General features: G+C 43.2%; 3 protein-coding genes across 3 annotated transcripts; 2 read left to right on the forward strand and 1 right to left on the reverse strand.

Moving 5' to 3' along the window:
* Window positions 1-1,196: 1,196 nt before the first annotated feature.
* On the forward strand, window positions 1,197-3,605 carry trmt61b (tRNA methyltransferase 61B). The gene is made up of 7 exons (XM_079174513.1): window positions 1,197-2,136; window positions 2,223-2,325; window positions 2,404-2,594; window positions 2,689-2,780; window positions 3,067-3,251; window positions 3,341-3,421; window positions 3,496-3,605. The coding sequence occupies exons 1-7, from the start codon at window positions 1,423-1,425 to the stop codon at window positions 3,528-3,530; spliced, it is 1,401 nt and encodes a 466-aa protein (XP_079030639.1). The 5' UTR covers window positions 1,197-1,422; the 3' UTR covers window positions 3,531-3,605.
* Window positions 3,606-4,264: 659 nt separating this feature from the next.
* On the reverse strand, window positions 4,265-6,695 carry spdya (speedy/RINGO cell cycle regulator family member A; the record flags this gene model as incomplete). The annotated part of the gene is made up of 6 exons (XM_079174740.1): window positions 4,265-4,326; window positions 5,235-5,577; window positions 5,770-5,941; window positions 6,060-6,145; window positions 6,246-6,304; window positions 6,434-6,695. The coding sequence occupies 6 exons, from the start codon at window positions 6,693-6,695 to the stop codon at window positions 4,265-4,267; spliced, it is 984 nt and encodes a 327-aa protein (XP_079030866.1).
* Window positions 6,696-9,176: 2,481 nt separating this feature from the next.
* On the forward strand, window positions 9,177-13,613 carry pcare1 (photoreceptor cilium actin regulator 1; the record flags this gene model as incomplete). Its single annotated transcript, XM_079175161.1, has 2 exons — window positions 9,177-12,559; window positions 13,490-13,613. 2 exons carry the CDS (start codon window positions 9,177-9,179, stop codon window positions 13,611-13,613), a joined length of 3,507 nt encoding a protein of 1,168 aa, XP_079031287.1.
* Between the last annotated feature and the right edge of the window lie 4,233 nt (window positions 13,614-17,846).

Raw genomic sequence — 17,846 nt, forward strand, 5'->3', positions numbered from 1 at the left:
AACAAATCTTCGCTACTGAGATGCATTTCTTATTTTTATTTCTTTATTTTTATTAACAGACTCAAAATATCAATACATTTCTATTAAAAACAAGAAAAAAAGATGGGGTTGAATTAATAAATCAAGCTTTATGAGTAGGCGATTTCCCTAATAAGATATAAAACGTTAACAATAGTACTTAAACTATTACATTCAAAAAAGGGGAAATATGTTGTAGCTTCAATAATAATTGCATATATTGTCTTGCACAGTATGCAATTCTCATATTTAAAAACACAAAATACAAATACAAAAAAGTCAAACATAAAACATTTGAATTATACTTTCTTGTTGAGTCTTCATGAAAGTAGGCCTACATATGCTATAACATCTAAAAACACATGCGTGCAACATTATTAGATGTATTTTTCTCATTTGTTCGTAATGAAGAATCTAAAAAGAAGCAGCCTTGTGCCGGTTAAATGAGAGCTCCAAAAAGATTTTCCTCGTGCTGTTAGTTAGCTGCAGCACTGTGGAGACACTACCTAACAACACTGCCACCATAGCAGCTGTAAATATCACACTTTACAACCAGTCGATTCATTTAAGTGCTTTCAATGAAAAATAACATCACAACTGACACCATAATTTAGGTGTTCCAATTTGTTTAATAAGTACTAAGAAATCATGCACTTTCCAAGTGTTTATCTCTGTATTACACTACTTTTTGGGATATCCCGCAGCCCATAATTAGGAACGTACTTGAACGCATCAATTAATAAACGTCTCTACTGTTTTTGACGCCAAATTCACCTCGTAAATTAGCATTTATGTAACTCAAGCCAATAACCTAATGTAGGTATGGACATTTGCATGTTTAATTTGTTTTTGTTTTCAAACGAAAGACACATTACCATTTACATATTTGGCGCAATTTGTTGTGGACCTTGAAAATGTTAGTGTGCAAATTACGTAGAGTCTGTAAAATACCTGCATTTGCATTTATAGGACAGCAAACTGACAACAGCAATGAGAGCGCCAGGTCCACAGACTTTGTATAAGAAGGGTTGAATTTCACACTGCAACGTTTAAAAAAAGATACTTGTAATGTCGCCCTCTGCTGGTAGACTTAAATTACTACACCCGTCGCTCAGTTATGACGTAGTCACGTGTGTTTTCCCAGCATGGTGACCTCCTTGGGCTGTAAATACAACGAGTTTAGGGGAAATGAAGAACAGCGAATTGTTAGTTGTCACACAGTGAATGGAGTGAGTGAACTTCCAGCCACTTTGAGTCGATTATTTACCAGTTGTTCATATTATATTGAACAACTACAGCTGTCATTTGCCTTCGTTTTTTATTCATCTGCTTTTAATTCACTGGATGGGATCTCAGGATGGACTTTTACTTTGAGCTCACGTGCTATGTGTATAATCTGAAGTAATGGCTGTGCAAATGCCCTCTGCCGGACTCCAGCTCATGCACAGACTGCTGAGGATTAGCACATCCGGCCAAAGAGGTCTCCGCAGCAGGGACGCGCTCCTTGAATGCAGGAGGGAGACGAGAACCGTTTCAACCTTTCCCGTGAAATGTAACGAGAGCAAGGGAGACAGCTCGGACCCATCGCCCCCGAGCGCTGGGCTCCCCTCCAGACGGATGCGATCCTTGTCCCCCCTGGAGAGGATCAGCAGCCTGCTGCCCCGGGACGCACTGAGCCCCGAGGTGCTGCAGCTGATGGAGCGCGACCAGCAGGACCAAGAACAAGACGCGAACATCCGGGTGTCGGACACGCAAGAGGAGGATCATGGGGCAACCCCTGTAGAGGAGGATGACCCCGAGACCCCGCGCGCATCAGACGCGGCCGCGGAGACGAGCGTGTCGCCCGCTCTCCCCGGGGAGAGTCCGCTCGCGTTCGGGGAGCTGCTCGTCGCAGAGTACCGCAAGAAGGCCCGGGTGGAGTTCAGGAAGATGTTCGAGCTTCAGACGGGGGCGCGCCTGCAGAGCAGCTGGGGGGTGGTCCCGCACGACGACGTGGCCGGGCGGCCCGCGGGCCGCTTCGTGAAGACGAACAGGGGCATTCGCATCCTCGTGCACCGGGCCAGTCTGGAGGATTACACGCTGTACATGAAGAGGGGCCCGGCCATCGCCTACCCTAAGGTGCAGGGTTGAGCTACGTGTTTTCACGGTCCCGCCTGAGTGCCTTCTCACTCTTCCTAATTGTGTTGTGTCTCTCTCGTTCCCAGGATGCAAGTGCAATGCTCATGATGATGGACGTCACAGAGGGAGACTACGTGTTGGAGTCGGGGTCCGGTTCCGGGGCCATGTCTCTGTTCCTGTCCAGAGCCGGTGTGCACCCGTTGGACTCAGTCATTGTTTCACTGATCCTCATTGATTGTCTCTTATGCCATGTTGTTTGGTCCCCAGTCGGCTGTAAGGGCAGCGTGCTGAGCGTGGAGGTCAGGGAGGACCACCACAGGAGGGCGGTGCTCAACTACAACCGCTGGAGGGCGTCGTGGAGCGTGCGGCGAGGCGAGGAGTGGCCCGACAACGTCCAGTTTCACATCGGCGACCTTGCCGAGGCCTCGCCGCTCCTCGCCGCTCGGGGATTCCACGCGGTCAGTGTCCGGTAACGCCTGATTAACTCTGGGGAATTAAGTGTTTTTTGTGACGCCTGCTCTGCTCACGTTGCTTGGATTCTGTCCGCTGCAGGTGGCTCTCGACCTGATCCACCCTCACCTGGTTCTGCCCGCTGTGGTTCCGCATCTGCACCTCGGGGCCGTGTGTGCCGTCTACCTCGCCAAGTGTGTATAGCCCCACCTTTTAAAAACCCAGAGGGCAGGGTTGAGCCCCTGAAAAAGTAGCAGTTTCGACATTTAGGGAAACATGCTTCACTGCTTTCTTCCCGAGTTAGCAGAGAAGGATGACAAATAAGCGTGTGTTCCGAAGTGTTCCACTATTTTTGAAGTGGGACGTGTCATTTAAAAAATGTGCACAGCTTGAAATTGTTATTGCCTTGAGTGCATAAAAATACAAAAAACAATCCTGATTCTAAGACCTTGGACCGTCACTCTGACCTATGTAACGCAGCATAACACAGGTCATCGACCTGCTGGAGGGGCTGAGATGTCTGGCGCTGCCTCTGCTGTGCGAACGCATCGTCGAGGTCCCGGTCAGAGACTGGGTGGTGGCTCCGGCCCTCCAGAAAGACGGGAGATACTGCATCAGGAAAGATCCCGCCCTGAACCAAGACCAGAGGGAGGAGGCCGACAGAGGTGATTTTAAAAAGCCACACGACCAGCACCTGTTTCAATGATTACGTTTTAGAGCATTTATTTAACGAGGTTTTACTGTCGCACTTCAGAGATGAGCGCGGAGCAACACCCAGCCTTCGGGAGTATTCCCTACATCGCCAGACCTCATCCCGAACAGATGAGCCACACAGGTCAGATATTACATTCATAGTCCCGGTCAACAGCGTGTCAGTGAACGCTCATCGTGTGCTTTTCCATTTTTCAGCGTTCCTGGTGAAACTGAGGAAGTGTGTGCGGTAGCCCGTCTGCCCCGGAAGGAACCCTGGGACAAAACAGTTATTGTAAATTATTTGATAAATAAATGGTCAAAATGTTCACTGTGGTGTTTTTTGATGCACATTTCTTATCTTGTAAATGCCAAGTCAAATCTAGACAATAACTTTAGTGAAACAGAGGGGTCCATATGATATTTACAGTAATTTCCAGCGATTCAAGAGCTCTGTGTGTGCAGAACAAAGGGAGACACGTGGGTGTGTCCGCTCTGTTCCTATGAGGACACGTGAGTGAAGTGCAAAAAAAGAACAGGCTCTCAAAAAGACACACTTTAGCTCAAGCCTTTATTCAAAACTCAAGAGGCAGTGTTGGATCATGAAACAGGCACATCGGCAACAACGCTAAAAAACCCGATCCAGCATGTGATGGACTACGTTAACTTTGATTCATCCAGCTTGTCGTTTCATTTTCACATAAATAAGTGGTGAAAAAAAAAAGTGCTTCAGTACATAAATAAATAAATAAATATATAAATACCAAGAACTCAGTGCAGGTTAAACAGTAATCCTGTTATAATGGTGTACACGGAATGACATGAGCTCATTCTCAAACACGCTAACTTTTACTTAACTTTGTTTCGGACCGGTTCTGTTCTCATTTTAAAAAAGCGGTGAACAAGAAACGGGTGAAGTTTTCAGACCTTTACTTCAGAGTAAAAGTGGCATGAAAGAGGCGGAGGCAGCGGCGCCCTGACGCTCTACTTACTCCTCACTGATCCAGTCCATGGAGGGGTCGTACGTAGACCCACCGCAGGACTCTCCTCCTGGGGAGGGACACATGGGAGTTTAAAGCAACTTGAAACAAGAAAATCATCTTCTGGAGTTAGATTAGATCCATGGAATCTAATTCTACACATAGTATAATACTAATACTGGTCTTTATCTGACACTGTGCACAAAAAGGATTAAATGCATTGTGGACACTAAAACAAAAATATATATTTCATGTTTTAAAAACAGACTTTTGGACAAACTATACAGTCGGTGTGTTGTTATGACTTCAGTTATACTTCTGACTTCGACAACCTCGGTGCAGACAAATCCTGGCGCAATCTTTGGCTCCCCCTGAGGGGGGCCCGGACCCCAGGCTGAGAGCCACTGTGTTAAGAGGCAAACCTCCAGATTGATTTACTTTCGTAAGAACTGATTATACATGGACAATTAACCTTGTGGTTATTTGATGAATGTTAATAAATAAAACAATGTGTGTAGGGGCAGTGAATATGATGTCCTAAACCAAATAGTCAAGCTTTTTAAGTCGGTGTCACAGGACATCTTTTCATTTCTAGTCCCGCTTTGTAAAATGCCTCCCAGGTGCGTCCAGATGAATCACATCTACACGCAATCCTGACACAAAGTAAGTTTAACAAAGAGAGCTTTGAAATGCTCGAGGCAGACGTTTAGACTTAAACTCATGTTTAATTTAAAATCTAGCAGCAAGGATTTCATGAATATGCACGATGATTGTGGATGTCTTTCTGTCATATTTTTATCTATTAGACCTACTGTATATTAGTGTGTGGCAAACAGCACATGCAACATAAATAATAAAAAAAGAACGGTACTAGTTTATCTGCCATGATTTCTATTTTTAAATCTTTTGGTTCAACGTTGCTGAGATGGATTTTTTGATCCTTTTGGGAAACCTGGTACCTACTTGGAACCTCAGCACTGCAGCAGAAGGAATGCTGCGTCTGGATCTTCGTCTCCGCCGCCTTCCTGCGACGGGCTGCGGCTCTGGGGGGCGTGAACTCCAAGCTCAGCGTGGAGGTGAACGGGTGGGAAAAGGTGGGGATTGGGGTCCGTGCCGGAGAGCCTCTGGAGGGAGAGGCGGAGGAGCCCGGGCCCCGATCCGACGAGGAGCCACTTTTGCAGAGGGGACAGGAGACCGGGGATGCCAGGGGCCCTCGGGGGACGTGGATGCGGTCCCTCTCCCCGTACTGCCGCCGGGCACCGCTGTGGTGCTCTGACCGCTCTCGCTGCCACACGAAGTGAGAGGACACGATGGCCATCACCTGGAAGGACAAAGAGAGGGAGACCGAGAAATACATAAATACAGCTCCATCAGAAAAAAAAACACAACAGAGATGGAACTACTGGCGTTAATCTAAAGTCAGAAAAACTGCACTGTGCAGCAAAAACAAGGCCCTTAAAAAGAGTCCCGGAGCCATTCATCATTCCCCTCAGGCAATTACGCCGATGCGTACCTCTTCGCAGCAGCGCCTGCTGACAGCTGCTCTGTACTCGACGCGAGCCCACAGCTTGTCTCGCTGCTGGAGGAAGCGGGGAAACTGCTTCTTCCAGTTCTTGCCCAGCGCCCATGGAAAAATCTCATACTTGCTCTCCTCCTCGTCCTCCTCCATGGTGTTGGCAAGATACCTAGCGATGGAGCACACAAATCAAAGTTAAGGCGTTTACAGCTTGCCCAAGGGTGGCACACTTTTTTACGATAACAACAAGATAAAAAAATAGATATAGTATTTTATTTTAAACTTACAGTGCAATGAAGAAATTCTTCCTGGTGTATTCAGCGATAGTGAAGCGGGCCCTTTTGAAGTACACAAAGGTCATGGCCAGAAGGTACTGGTTAATTAGGAAGAAAAGTTAAAGTCAGTTGATTGCAAGCAGCTTTTAAGCACTCCATCTGCCATTTATTTAGTTATCCATTTACTTGACAACTTACCCTGTCAGTCATCTTACAGCAGCTGTCCATCCACAGAAAGTCATGGATCAGGTCATCGTCTGTAACAAAACACAATCATTTAACAATCAAATGCCCAACATTTCTTTTTATTCTTTCAAGTTGAAAAGTAAGACTGATCACTTTGATTGTCACCGAATTAAAAAACATTTTATTGGGGGCATTCATACCGAAAAGTCTGAAGAACGACGCCATTTCCTGCCGCTGGATGACGATGGTTGGGGGCAGGGTCGTTTTGACACGGAACATCTCGTCCCGACGCGGGCCCTGCTGGCTCTTCCCCGGCTGGCTCTGGGCGTCTTGGCCGCTGGGTCCTCTGAGCCGGAGACCTCTCCTGGTGTGAACGGACTGCGAGCTGCTGGGTGTCGCCCCCACAGTTACCGAGGGAGTAGCCTGGCACCGAGGGAGCAGCCTGCGTGTGCGCTTCATCATGCTTCAGTTAGGGTCATCTGCAGTGGACAGTTGTGGAGTGTTCTGAGAGGAAATGGATGAGAGGTATGAAGTTTAAAAACAAAACAAAAAAATAACGTTAAAATCCTAGCTGCAAACCTCAAATAAGATTCCATTCTATTGCTTGTTCAAAATACACAAAACGCAACGAGCTGGTTTAAGCTAGTACCTGATTCAACCAGATAACGTTACTAAACTAAGCTAGCGGTCAGCTAGCAAAGTAGCCGAGGGCTTCCAGCTTGTATGAAGCCTGCATTAACACTATTTCGTTGATTTAAACGCTATTTGGGAACTAGTAAAAAAAAAAGTCTTAAAGTAAAACTAACCTTAAGGCTAACAACGCCCGTCAACCGAGTCCTCACCTCTCTGGTTCTTCCTTTCGGCTTCAGCGAATGGAGCACAGTTGAGCTGTTTAGACAGTCAAAGCTACCCTGAAAAACCGATCAAAAGTCGACAGATTTCTGTGTTACTAACACCCGTATCAGTGACACAGCGGGACAGAACCCGATAGCGCTAAGAGCTGACGTGATTAATGCCCCTGTGAACGGCAGAGAACGCTAAAAAAATACTAATTTTAAAACAGTCAAACCCGCGAATAACGCAGTCATCCGTCGGTACAAAGCACTGGCCAGAGTAGACGTCACGTCAGCAGTACACCTGCACGCGGGTACGCAAAGACCAATCGCGGCGCTCTTTTTCTTCTTCTTCTTCTTCCTCAAATAATGGCGAACCTACAGCCTGCGTTTTTTGAATATTAAACAAGTAGAAATAAAGGTTGAGATAAAGAGACACATTCAAATGAAGATAACATAATAGATGTACCATACCTTTGCATATATATATTTAAAGATGATTGAAAACGCAGTCCTGTTCTTCCCATAGTGTGGAGATCATTATTTTGATAGGCCATCAGTTTAGTTTGACTTTACACATTGTTGTGCCATTCACAATAAATGCAAAAAATGTGTGTGGGTAACACCTGGTTGGATGATTTACAGAAGTTCATATTTCATATTTATTTCATGTTTCAGTAACTTATAGCCTAGGCTAGTATTGCATAGAGGAATGAGACAGACAGGTCAGGGAATTGTGAAAATCTGATCTGTGTACTGATTGAGCATAGTTGGATAGCAGAGAGCAGCTGTAATTTGTGAAAGTGGGGGGTTAATGATCTTGTTATTTTTATTATTAGCTGCTGTAAACAAATAATGTATTAAATGGTGACTTGACAGAGATTACAGGGAAAATGCGAAACAGTTACAGTAGTTTAAATGAGGGTAGCAGGAACATGTTGAGGCAAATGGGTTACATGAATAGGGGTAAAACTGTCAACTTAAAAAGCATTTTGTGGTTGGAGTGCTGAGCATCTTCCATACTAAAGTGATTCAGTTATGTGTGATAGGGGGCAGGTTCATATATAACCAGAAATAGGTATTTAAAGACAAATGAAAGGATTTTAAATGTATTCACAAATTATTAATTTGTATGCCAAAAAAGGGACACATTATGTTGTCATTCTCTCATGTTTAAGTGTACATTGTTGTCATTCTAATCAAACCATAAAGCTCAGCCTTGTAAATCTGATTCATTGCATTTTTTCCTGTTCATTTGAATTAATTTGTGTTATCTTCTTGACAGGATTAAAATACATGCTGAAGAGGAAAGATTAATACAGTTTTTCCTCTTTTTTTACTTCACTGACTATTACAGAGAGGCAGAGGCAGTTCAAGTTATTTAAAAACTCGCCTCCCTGTTCCAGTGAACTGATGCTAGAAGATAAAAGATTAGCAAATTACCAAAATAACTTACTGCACAACTGTATGACAAAGGTATTTGATTATCACATATCACTTCAACTATCATATAGAACTATTAGTATTATCTGCATAAAACTGAAACTGCATGCAATTGGAAAAAAATAAACACTTTCACCTTCCTTTTGAAATGTATTAGATATTTTCTGTTTTTGCAATAGAAATGCCCCTAGGGCTAAATAGGGAGATATTGTTTTGCTGGCTATAAAAAGCCACCTGAGGCCAGCTCCCCTTACGCAAATGAGCTTAAAGTCTTACAAGTAGGTGCGTTTTATATGCTTTAACGTGACATATGTGCATGGTGAGAAAGCCTCACTAATCCTTTCAGCTGCTTGTCTTGTGTAAGGTAGAGAGGGATGTGTTTCAGAGCACGCTACAAGGACCTTTTTTCTAAACATGAGCATCAATCGGTGGATTTATTTTGCCTATCTATGACAGATGAGAGAAATTTGTAAAATGGATGTATCAAGGTTTTGTTTTGGCAGCATCCTTGGGGCGAGGGATCTCATCAGACTTGACAACCTCAGCCATCTGAAAATGACAGATACAGCAGGTGGCTAAGGACCTTGGCTATTCTTTGCACCATTCACTGCACTGCTGTTTCTCAGAGAAGACACAACAAATCAGCTTGTATTTGAAAGCATCCAAAATGGGTTGCTCACCATCCAAAGGTAATCATTTTGGGATTCTGGGTCCCATGAAGAAGGGGAGGATGCTTCCCCCTGCACCTCAAGGAAACCCCAGAGATTCCTATTTCAAAGATGGAGAGAATCCCAATTCAACGGGATCAACGGATGGGGATACAAAGGAGAGAAAGGCAGCTGGACAAAGCCAGATACTTCAGAAAGAGGCTCGTTTGACACCACAGAAAAAGAGATATGTAACTGAGCTAGCCCCTGAAGCATTAACCGTGGATAAACCGGGGAGTCAAGGAATAGACAACAACACAGTTTCACAGAGAAAAGACAAAAACGTTGACATGCAGGAGATGACAGAAAAGAAGCCTGGCAGAAAACAAAAAAAAAATACTAGAGGTATTAAGGGGCTTAAAAAGAAAGACAAGGACAAAGACAAACCACCGGAAGAGAAAGTAGACTTCCCTGAACCTTTGGTTAAAGCTCACCAAGCTGCTTATGGCTTTTTGAATCCTAGCATAAACAAATATGATGTTTTACTGGGACTTTTGGAACAAGCAACCCAAACACAGGTTTCTGTGCAGACCATGGTTGCTTTCATGGCTCTACGCTATGAGGAAATGATTCAGGGACTGGAGGAGATGGCAGATGAGGGAGAAAAAGTTTTAAAAGAAAATGGAGAACATCTTGCTTGGCCATGTCAAATGAAAAACCTCTCATCTTCTCCACCTTTGAAGTCTGGCTCTGCTAATATTGAGCCCCCACCGGATTTGTTGCAGCAGCTGCTTCAGTACACCACACAGAGAATGCGAAATGTGAGCCAGACTGTTGCCGGAATTGGGGAGTGTGCGTTGGAGGAGGCAGTGGAATACTTTGCCTCTGTCTCAGAGCTTTTAGAGGAGAAACTGAAAGTCAAACGTGCAGTAGAGACTAGGCTAATGCAACTCTTATCTCGCATTGAAATGGCCTCCCTGCGCAAGCCCGGTCCAGAGGATTCGGCTCTCTTTAGTGAGGACAGTGGTATTGGGGCTGAGAGCGAATCCCTTGCTGGGTCTGAAAGACGCCATAGACGAGAGAGTGGTGCATCCACTGGGACAAATAGAACTACGCCTGTCAGTCCTATGGAATACACTTCCATGAACATTAGGCGAGGAGTATCAAGGCAAAGGCTTGCAAGTCAAATAAGTCCAAGTGTTTCCCTCACCTCACTCAACTCATTAGGTTCCACATGTACCATAATGGCCAATTACCAAAGAGACTCATTGCTAGGATCAGTCTCCTTAGATTATGGGGAAGAAGACGATGATGATGATGATGATGATGATGAGGAGGAGGAGGAGGTGATGATGAATAGAGGCCTTGGAGATGTGGGGATTAGAATGCGATCAAATTCTTCAACTGTAGAATGTGAACAACATCCACGCCGCCTGCCCCCAAAGCGCATAGAGAATCCTCAAAATGTTGAAATGACTCTCAAAATGAAAAATGCTATCAGTGGTAGGATACAGTTTGTCCCATCACAGAATGCTAGTGCCAAAACAAAGGTAGGTGGCAGCCCAAAAAACAGTAGACGACAGTGGACCGAGGAGGAGGAACGTTCTCCAAGGAGGCCTCAAACAACAGCACCTATTCGGAAGGCTGTGGTAAAAAAGACCGCAGTGGCTAGAGAGCGACGTTCCCAGTCAGCGGAATCCCTGCGGAGCAAAGGTGAAGATCCTACTCTACTTGAACTAGAGAGGACCCAGAAGGATTTAAACTTGAGGTTACAAAGGATGAGTAAAAGCAAGGCAAGTGGGATAATGAAGACCGCACCATTGAAACAAAATCAAGGAACCTCACCAGCACAATCTCCGGCAGTACATCGCAAACATCCCTCACTACAGAAGAACAGCAATCCCCAAACACTTAATGACAAAGCACGCCTTACAAGGCACAACAGTAAAAAACAAGAGGTAGCTAGTGATGTGGAAGATAATAAACCTAAGGACAAGAAAACACCCAAGGGTCCGATAAAAGCCACCCCACCCCCTAGCCCTCCTTCATCACCACGGCCATCTTCAGGTTTTTACAGAGGCAGGAACTCAGTCAAAAGACTGATCTATACCTTTAGTCAAGGAATAGAGGATCTAGAAGGTCCTGAAGTTCTGGGGCCCCTCAAAGGAGTACGGAAGTGTGGCGTTCCTGTGTTACCTGGTTTAGGGAATATGGAAGCTGTGCTAAGTAGTGGGATAACCAGTTGTAGACCTGAAACTACTTCATCTGAGAAAACCAATGATTTTGATCTGGATAGTCTTCCTCCGCCTCCGCTGGAAGTATTAATGGACAATTCCTTCGAAAGTGCCCAGAATCTTTTAAGTGGTGTAGCAGATGAAGGGGCAACAAAATCCGGAAAATCGCCTTCATTAAAAAGGGCTGCCGTATCACAACGACTGAGGGCCTCATTTCAGTCAGTGACAGTGCTGCCAAGTAAAGGAGGCCTGCCACAGGCTTCAAAAGTAATTTCCCTTCCTAGAGCGGATCAACAACACACATCTGCTCCGTCAAAGGTCAATCAACCAGAAGTCCAACTGAAGGCAGATCCAGGGAAGGAAAAGGATTCCTTGTACCAGCAAGACAGAAAGATCATACACCCAAGACAGTCTTCAGACTTACAGAGATCGTCAAAAAGTTATGTATCAACAAATCCATCTGCCATTCAAGAACAATCAGCAGACATACAAGACGGTGGCAACTTTTCAGTGCCTGGATGTAACACTACAGTGTCTACAGTGCATCCTATTTCTGTGGTCAGGAGCCAACCACCTGTGAATAGGGGGCGAATGTTACCCTCTACACCTTCTACACCAAGCAGTCTACATCGAAGACTTCCCAGTCCCCACAACTTTAAAAGGCAACCTAATCCACCTTCTTTAGCTAGCCCCCCTGTTAACAGGAAAGTCCCCACACCAGCAGCAGTTCAAGGGAGGCTTCCCAGCCCACCTGTCACAAAGCAGAATATTTCAAACTCGAACTCCTCCTCCTACCCTTTCAGAGCACCGTCTCCACCAGCCTCGCCAAAAGTACAAAGATGGTCAAGGGAGAACAGCACTGAAAACTCATCTAGTGCTCAGATGATCAAAAACGCACGTTCAGTCTTCTGCCCCGCATCGCCATCCCTGTTTGAGGCCCAGCCTTGTCCAGTTCCCCGACCCCCTGAAGCATGGACCTCTACCGGGGTCTCCTTTCTCTCCCGTTCTTGGGGGAGTCGTGGGAGGTTTCCTGTATCTGTTCAAGGACCTCGACCCTTCATCCGACGTAGCCATTCAGATCGAAGGCCAAGTCTAAGTCTGCCACCAAGATCGCCAGGCATCTCAGTGGCTGAGACTTGTGGGAGTGAGCCAGCAATATGCTCACAGGGGTGAGTGTTTACCATGTTTCTATGTTCCACATTCTAAGTCATTCAATGTGGCTTTTCATTCAATCTTTTGTAATGGTTTATTTTATAGGTACCTTCAAGTTGCTAGTATTGAATGGTTAATTCTTCCAACATTTTCGACAGTGGGCAATGTAATTTGGCATTAATTATAAGGAATAATTGTTCCTTATAATAATTATAATAATTATAATTGTTCCTTATAACAATAATTGTTTCTAATTACATTGATTTAGTTTATAAGAAGCAGTTTATATATATAAATAAAATAGAGCAAAGCCATAATATCATCCCTCAAACATTACCCATCTACTTTACATACACAATATACTTCAATAAAAACATGACTATGTCTACTGGGACATGACTACGTCTTAGATAAGCAAGGGCAGTTTCATAAAATACAGTTTATTGTGTAGGTACCTAACTGATTTGACAATGCTGTTATATTACATTATTAGATCATTCAGTGCCCTTTTATGATTTCTACAGATTACATGTTTCCAAGATGTAGTGAGAATACAGCAAGGGTAAAAAAGAATATTGAAATTATAGAAACATCAGCTAGAGAGTGTCACATAGAATATAAAAGATATAAAGCCAGTCTTTGCATTTAATTCTCTCCACAAGTAACTTAGCCTGCCTCCTCTAGGTTGATTACTGCATTCATTTTAATTGTTGAGCATATTAAGGGTTACGTGTCACAATAGTCTACAGTAACACCCCAAAAAAATCCAATGTTAAAAGTGAAAGTCTAATTTTCTAAATCATACATGATTGACTGAGTGAACACACACACACACACACTTCACAAGCTAATCTCATTCATACACCCTTCCTGTTTCTAACTGACACAAACCCACCTGGCCCACTTTCTTAATTGCTATTGACAACATTCTCCATTCATTCTCATAGGCTGGACGATGAACCAACTTGGGGCAAAGAATTATGGGGGAGCCAATCAAACCTCAGAGCTACTCTACGCTCGGCATCCCACCCGGACCTGTGTGTTGTTGGACAGGCCTTACACAGAGACTAAAGGGGACCAATGACGGGGCAGTGGGATTATGGATTAGCAGGCTTTAACAAGGATTTAAGAAGACTGTGTTTATGCCACCGCAAAGAGTGGAAGAACAAATTGTATCCACTTTGCTGTGGTAGTGCATTCCCACAATGTTAATGATAAAATGCGGTGAAAAAGGTGTGCATATTTGCATGCATACTTGAGCATGTGCACTCTCTGCGTGTACCGTGTACACAATTTCATTTTACAATATATGGAATTCATTGCTTCGTAATAAGTCTGAAGATTCAGGTGTTTAATCATGGTTCACACAAGGTTACACGCTGTCGGGTAACTTTCACTTCACTCAGTTCGGAGGTTACGTCTTCACATTTCGAAAACTGTGTAGTGTCATGGCGGCTCAATGGTCTGAGTTGTCTGTTTAAACTTCTATTAATTAAAAAAAAACAAAAAAAAAAACGCCACAAATATTAAAGTGTGTCAATAAATAATGGAGTAGTATTGCTCCATTACAGACAGATAAGCCATCATTTGAATGAGCTGAAAGTAACCATTCCAGGATTTGAATCTTATCAAAGATATGTCTTTGGTTTTTGGCAAGTATTAATCCAAGCAATAATGTCAACATCAATAATGAAATATCATTGCTATTGGCTATGGTTCCATTCTTTTGGTGAGACGCCATTTCTCTCTGTTGTCATATGCTGCAAGCTAAAAAATAAGGCCAACCTCAATCAGTATTTAAGACGTTTAGTTGTTTTTTTTAACCAATTGTTTCTGTTTCATTTTTACAATGTGTTTATTAATAATAAAAACTCATACAATCATTCAGACGTTTGCATCTTCCATAATGCATTTTAATAACATTAATTGTTTCCTTCATTAATAAATTAACTATTTCATCAATTATTTAACTCATAGGTCCTACTCTGGATCCTACATTACCCACAATGCAACCCAGCAGCATTTATCATTAGAACCTGCCTAGCAAATACCAATTAATTCGACTTCACTTTTTAAACTGTCAACAGTTCACACTGCAGGCATGATGACGTCATCGGGGCTAAAGCCATTATATATACTGTGTTACAATCCACACAAGACCAGAACTTGGGAAACTATAGGTCTCCTCTGAACATCATTTATTTGCTAACTTTGCTAACTTAGCGAGATGCAGGAGGCAATTAAGCCGCATTTGCATAATCCCCAATTGTGGTCAGCGAAAGCTTATATGTATCTGAGGCCTTTAAGCAGAACAAATCCACGAGGGAAAACGGCACGGCTCCATTTAACAACAGCCAGTTAAATTACTGTCACTGTTCCAGAGATACAGGCGAATGCAGGGGTCACCTAATTGTACAGGGAGCGATAATAACTGTGAACCTGGAGTCCACTGGGCAGCGGTTTATTGTGGTAGGGACCTTTAGCCCACTGACAAACACCCCAGTGGAAATACCAGACGTTGTGTGGTTGAAGCATGCAAGAAATATCCTACAATATGATGAAATATCGTAGGATTTTTGAGCTCTTTTGTGGTTTATCATCCAACATTTCCCTCCAGCAGATCCACTATCTTAACCTGAGAGCACTTCATGATTACGTCTTTGTGCCACAACAACAATGTCATCAACTCCTTCAAACCATCAACATCGGAGCCATGCAAAGCAGATTGAAAGTGGATTACAATAACCTGGGCGCCGTGTTTGGGGCTGATGAAGAGTCTGAAAGTAGAATGATTTGCTGCAGCAGCTGTGACCCAGTGCTGGGCAAAGTTCCTGTTTTGGGCTTTTTGATAGAATCATGCATTGTAATGAGGCTTGCACTGAAGATTCCTGTATTGAATAAATCAACTGTTTTCCTTATAACAGTTGAAATCAATGAGGAAATAACACAGTAGAACACCGTTGGCAACCACAAACTGAACTGAACGTAACTGTGTAACACTTTGATGTGAGGATTGAAAGAAGAAATAAGTTTATGCTTAAAATGTTTTCTTTGAGAATATTTACATAGTATTGTATTTGAACTTGTAGCCTACTGAACTGCTTACAACCATTTTAGGTAAAATTGGATATTGTAGTTATTTTTATTGTTACTTTTAATAGTCAATACTATCCTCGCTTTCATTTTGTCCCTGGGAGACACTTCCCGTTCATTTCCTATCTGAAACACTGCTCCGTGTGTTTGGCAGTTTCCAAAGGAAGCAGCGAAAGATGATCAGCTCAAAACAATCCTGCTGATTAGGTTTCCATCATGGGAACTAAAGCCGCCAGCTGAGGAATGAGAGGAATACAAACTCACAGCCTGTGTGCACTGACTCCACCATGGCTGGCACCGGCGTAATAATGCTCTCTGCCAAATGCAGTGTGATCCATGCACAAAATAAACCTTCATTTATCAATTCAGTGTGGCTTTACTGGCACGGAAGTTTCAAAAAACAATGTTGCCAAAGCATCGCAATAAAAAAGGACACAATGATATGAATATTAACACAACATGACAATTGATTTGTAAAAATACATGTAATACAATTACATTCAACAAACACATTGTGTGTGTGTTTGTGTGTCCAGGTCATTCACTGTCCCTTGTGTATTGTATTTATCAATAGATACCTCTGTCATTAGCACACACATTACTCCATATATATATATATATATATATACACTACCATTCAAAAGTTTGGGGTCACTTAGAAATGTCCTTATTTCTCAAAGAAAAGCACTGTTTCTTTCAATGAAGATAACATTAAATTAATCAGAAATACACTCTATACATTGTTAATGTGGTTAATGACTATTCTAGGTGGAAACGTCTGGTTTTTAATGAAATATCTACATAAGAGTATAGAGGCCCATTTCCAGCAACTATCACTCCAGTGTTCTAATGGTACATTGTGTTTGCTAATCGCCTTAGAAGACTAATTGATGATTAGAAAACCCTTGAAAACAGTTATGCTGGTGAGAGAAGCTATAAAACTGGCCTTCCTTTGAGCTAGTTGAGTATCTGGAGCATCACATTTGTGGGTTGGATTATACTCTCAACATGGCCAGAAAAAGAGAACTTTCATGTGAAACTCGCCAGTCTATTCTTGTTGTTAGAAATGAAGCTATTCCATGCGAGAAATTGCGAAGAAACTGAAAATTGACACGAAATTGTCTGGGTGACCCCAAACTTTTGAACGGTAGTGTATTTTTTGTAGTTTGTTTTCTGGTCCACATCCTGTCTATTTTTGGCAATAGTTGGACAAATGTCTTCTCTCCAGAGACATTTACACACCCCTATATCACACTTACAATTAGTAACTCTACTAATTGATAACATATTAGTAGCATGTCTGTACATGTTACTGTGAGAATTGGGCCAATCACAACATGGTCAGTTTGTAAAGCACATGTCCACATAGAGGACAGACACAAGCCTCGAGTGCTGCCAGTGTCTCCTTCTAGCGGCTGGAAACTCTTCAAACCTGTATTATCACAGATGGTTGGAGTAACCACAATCAACTTCATTGTTGAAGGAAGTGGTTTTAGGTTGTTCACAGCTCTCAATGTACCCAACACATCACCAGAGATGACAGTAGCCTGTATAAAAGTAGCTGTATAAAATAAGTATACTGTATTTCTTTGGATATTCTTTCATACCAGCATACCAGTCATTTAGTAACTGTCTTCCATCTGAGGAAGATGATGCAGGATGAGTGTCGGATGGAAGTGGAGATGATATTTCACACTTCATGTTTCCCTCCCCCCTCCTCCTCTCTGCTCTGCTGCGACTGGTGCGGAAGTTCAAATTGTTTTCTGTTCCGTGTTGTTGGGAGTTCCCCTGTATTCTCCACTTCTCCTGTGTCTGTGATCAGGTTAGTTTTGGTAACATTTTCACCAAGCAAAAAAACTCATGGTTGGGCTCACTACATGAAAAGTAAACCAGTGATTCTCAAGATGGGGTCCGGGGACTCTAGAGGTCTGTGGTTCTCTGCCAGGGAGGCTGCGAAATAAGTTTCTAAGTAGAGAAAATAGTGTGCTGTCTCATTAAAAAGTGAATCAGTCACTTCACTCAGGGTGCAACGAACCGCTTAGCTTTGCTTATTAGCCATCGAGCTAGCCGGCGAGCATGGAGAAATACTTGAGTCAGTCCACATAATCAAGGGACGCTGAGCCCAAACTCGCTAAACTGAGAAAACATGACGACAGTTCGAGTTTGGTTCAGTTGAGAACAGAGCAGGGAGACTAAACGGTGTCATGTGTC

The sequence above is a fragment of the Pholis gunnellus genome, assembly GCF_910591455.1.
Source record: "Pholis gunnellus genome assembly, chromosome: 15".
Lineage (NCBI taxonomy): Eukaryota > Metazoa > Chordata > Actinopteri > Perciformes > Pholidae > Pholis > Pholis gunnellus.